Below are 2,669 nucleotides of genomic sequence, written 5' to 3'. Positions count from 1 at the left end.
TCAACAAAAAAATTTCCTTACCAGAAGACCCACATGTTGCCATCACAAAATTTCTTCTTTCCTTCGCTATACTTCTTCATCTCATGATAGAGGAATGAAAGTAATGCAGCCCCCAAGCATAATTATTTACATCGTTCAAATCCTTAATGAATTGAACATATGAAGGGCGACATAAATGTCCATCCCATGATTCTGAGAGGGTGGCTAGCATACATTTTTGGTACCCTATTAGACTTGGCCCAGGGGTTAGTAGCTATACCTGTGTTGAGTTGACGGATGATGAAGACGTTGAGGCACTTTTCAATGTTCACGATTCTAATCAACTTCAATCAGGTATTGAATTATATGCTACATTTACTACAGTTGAATCACATGTACCACAAGTTTCACCTTCACGTTCACCTTACGAAATTTATCAAAGTTACCAGAACACTAACCCATCTGGCCCTTCTTATGATATCCCCTCCAACTACGACATTGAGTCATACACACAGCTTTTAACTGGTCCAATCATGGACCTTAATCAAATACCTTCTCAGCCATTTGAGCAAGCTACACCTTCTGCTTCTCAACCCAATGTTGAAACCAACATTGAAGATCATGTTGTTGTTGGTCTCCCAACAGAAAATGTCTTTGATCCTTTTAGCGAGGACGAAAACGAAATTCTCTCTGCACATGAAGATAATGATGAAGAAACCCTCCCAATTCCAAATAATCCACCACTACAACCAGTAGCCACATGAAGTTTGCAATACTGCATATGGCGCCCATAAAAACTACAAAAAAAATTAAACTTTTTAAGTTAACATATTATGCTAAACAAAAGAAAATAAAAAATAATAATAAAACTTTGATTTTAAAGAGTTACCTGATCATTCTGAATGTGATCAAACCTTGATCTATATCCAACAACATCATTATGAGGTACATTTTGAAAGTTTAAAACTCTGCCCCCGCTCCATTTACAAACTAGAGGGAATGTTGATGGTATCCTGGAAATAGGCGCAATATATGGCATGCGATGCCATGCCCAAGACTGTAACAAAGATGCACAACTACCCATTGTTTTGCTGCTAACATTTGTAGCTCTACACATTTCCCTATATAACATAGCCAAACAAGCCGACCCCCAACTATCGTCTTGTTCTTCTAAAATTTATTAATAAAGATAAATACATAAGATGTACCTTATTATGCCTGTTTTGTCAAGCATCAAAACACCTCCTATTAAACCTAATATATATGCTCTACAATGTGCATGAATTTGTTCTTGAGATGGTTCCTCTGGTAATTCTAACATATTTTCTCTTAACCACTTTAATTTAATCATAGAGCCAATTAATGACTCACCTTTAACTGGCATGATTCCGAGATAGGTGGAGCACATTTCCTCCCAGTCATATAATGTTGGGCCAATGACTGGTAAACCATCAACTCTTAGGCCAAGTTGAAGTGCAACATCCTCCAGTGTTATGGTGCACTCTCCAGTTGGAAAATGGAAGGTATGAGTCTCAGGTCTCCATCTTTCAACCAAAGCTGTGATTAATGCGTGATCCACTTTCAGATGTCTGAGGTTTGCAACCCCAGAAAAATCAACTTCCTCTAGTATAGGAACAATTAGAGGGTGGGGTTCTGGCATTGAATGACAGTAAGAACAAATAATATTCTCAGTCTCCTGCAATAATTACCAAAATTAGTACTAATTTGTTACAAGTTCATTGAAATTTAAAGTAAATAACGAAAGTGCTAAACTTACCGTTCTACCAATGAAGGCAGACATATGCTCATTTTGCTTCCACAATAACATTTTTGATATTTGGTTAATGAAAATTGAACCAAAAAAAGATTTTCTTACTATGAAGGTGAATCAGAAGTAGTACAGGGAAGGAATAAAGGAGAGAAACTGAGCTGAAATCGTATGGAAAAAATGAAGGGGAGAGGGCCTATTTATAGGAAAACCAGCATTTTCACTGTTTGCCCAGAACGGGCCGTTCCAAAACCAGAACGGCCCGTTCCAAACCACATTTTAATTCCTAAAAACGTCTTCCGGCTCGTTCCAGATTCAAAAAAATGTTTAAATTTCTATTCTGGAACGGCCCGTTCTAAAACAAGAACGGCCCGTTCCAGCTTAAAAAAAATAGCTCAAATCATTCTTTAAAACGGGCTGTTTCATGGTAAAAGGTTTAGGGTTCTAGTCCAGTAAATAAACTTGTACAGGTGTTAAATGTGTAATTTTTCTTTTAAAAAATATTATTTAGGTAAAAATTTCGAAGATCGTTGGGCCCTGAAGTTTCTTAATTTTACAATTGGTGTAAATCAATTATTATTTGAAGGTTTGACTCGTTAACTGCCAATGTAAGCTAATGAAATTGTACGAATTAATTTGCAGGTTCTCATAGGTTTTGATAAACCATAAGTGAATTTTTTACGGAAATGGAATTTTTTCAAAACAAAATTACCAAAAACGCATCTGTTACACTTTATTTACACATTTAGCATCATTTACTGTTTACACTCAGAATTCGGTTTCCTGGGAACCGAATTCTGAGCTTCAAATTTTTTTTTTGTGATCAGAATTCAGTTCCCGAAAAATTGAATTCTGAGTAGTTTTTAATTGTTTTTTTGATTTGTGGGCGAGAGTGCGCGAATCTTGGAACTAGAACGGCCCG

The 2,669-nt window shown here is 36.4% G+C and overlaps 1 protein-coding gene across 1 annotated transcript; it reads right to left on the bottom strand.

Annotated features, from left to right (window-relative positions):
* Window positions 1-856: 856 nt before the first annotated feature.
* Window positions 857-1,807, bottom strand: LOC145950221 (serine/threonine-protein phosphatase 7 long form homolog). Its single transcript, XM_083061276.1, has 3 exons — window positions 1,757-1,807; window positions 1,351-1,675; window positions 857-1,149 (listed from the first exon to the last, which is right to left on the bottom strand). The coding sequence occupies exons 1-3, from the start codon at window positions 1,805-1,807 to the stop codon at window positions 857-859; spliced, it is 669 nt and encodes a 222-aa protein (XP_082917402.1).
* Window positions 1,808-2,669: the final 862 nt, after the last annotated feature.

This window comes from Cajanus cajan, chromosome 8 (assembly GCF_000230855.2).
Source record: "Cajanus cajan strain Asha chromosome 8, NIPB_CcT2T_4, whole genome shotgun sequence".
Lineage (NCBI taxonomy): Eukaryota > Viridiplantae > Streptophyta > Magnoliopsida > Fabales > Fabaceae > Cajanus > Cajanus cajan.
Note: the sequence above shows the minus strand (reverse complement) of the source record. Positions and strands in the feature narration are given on the sequence as shown.

Excerpts from the sequence above, each read along its gene's own strand:
- LOC145950221 (XM_083061276.1), bottom strand. The coding sequence starts at position 1,807 with ATGTTATTGTGGAAGCAAAATGAGCATATGTCTGCCTTCATTGGTAGA. Across the intron at positions 1,676-1,756 it reads CTGCCTTCATTGGTAGAACG|GAGACTGAGAATATTATTTG; the intron begins GTAAGTTTAGCA and ends TAATTATTGCAG. Across the intron at positions 1,150-1,350 it reads CGGAATCATGCCAGTTAAAG|AAGAACAAGACGATAGTTGG; the intron begins GTGAGTCATTAA and ends AATAAATTTTAG.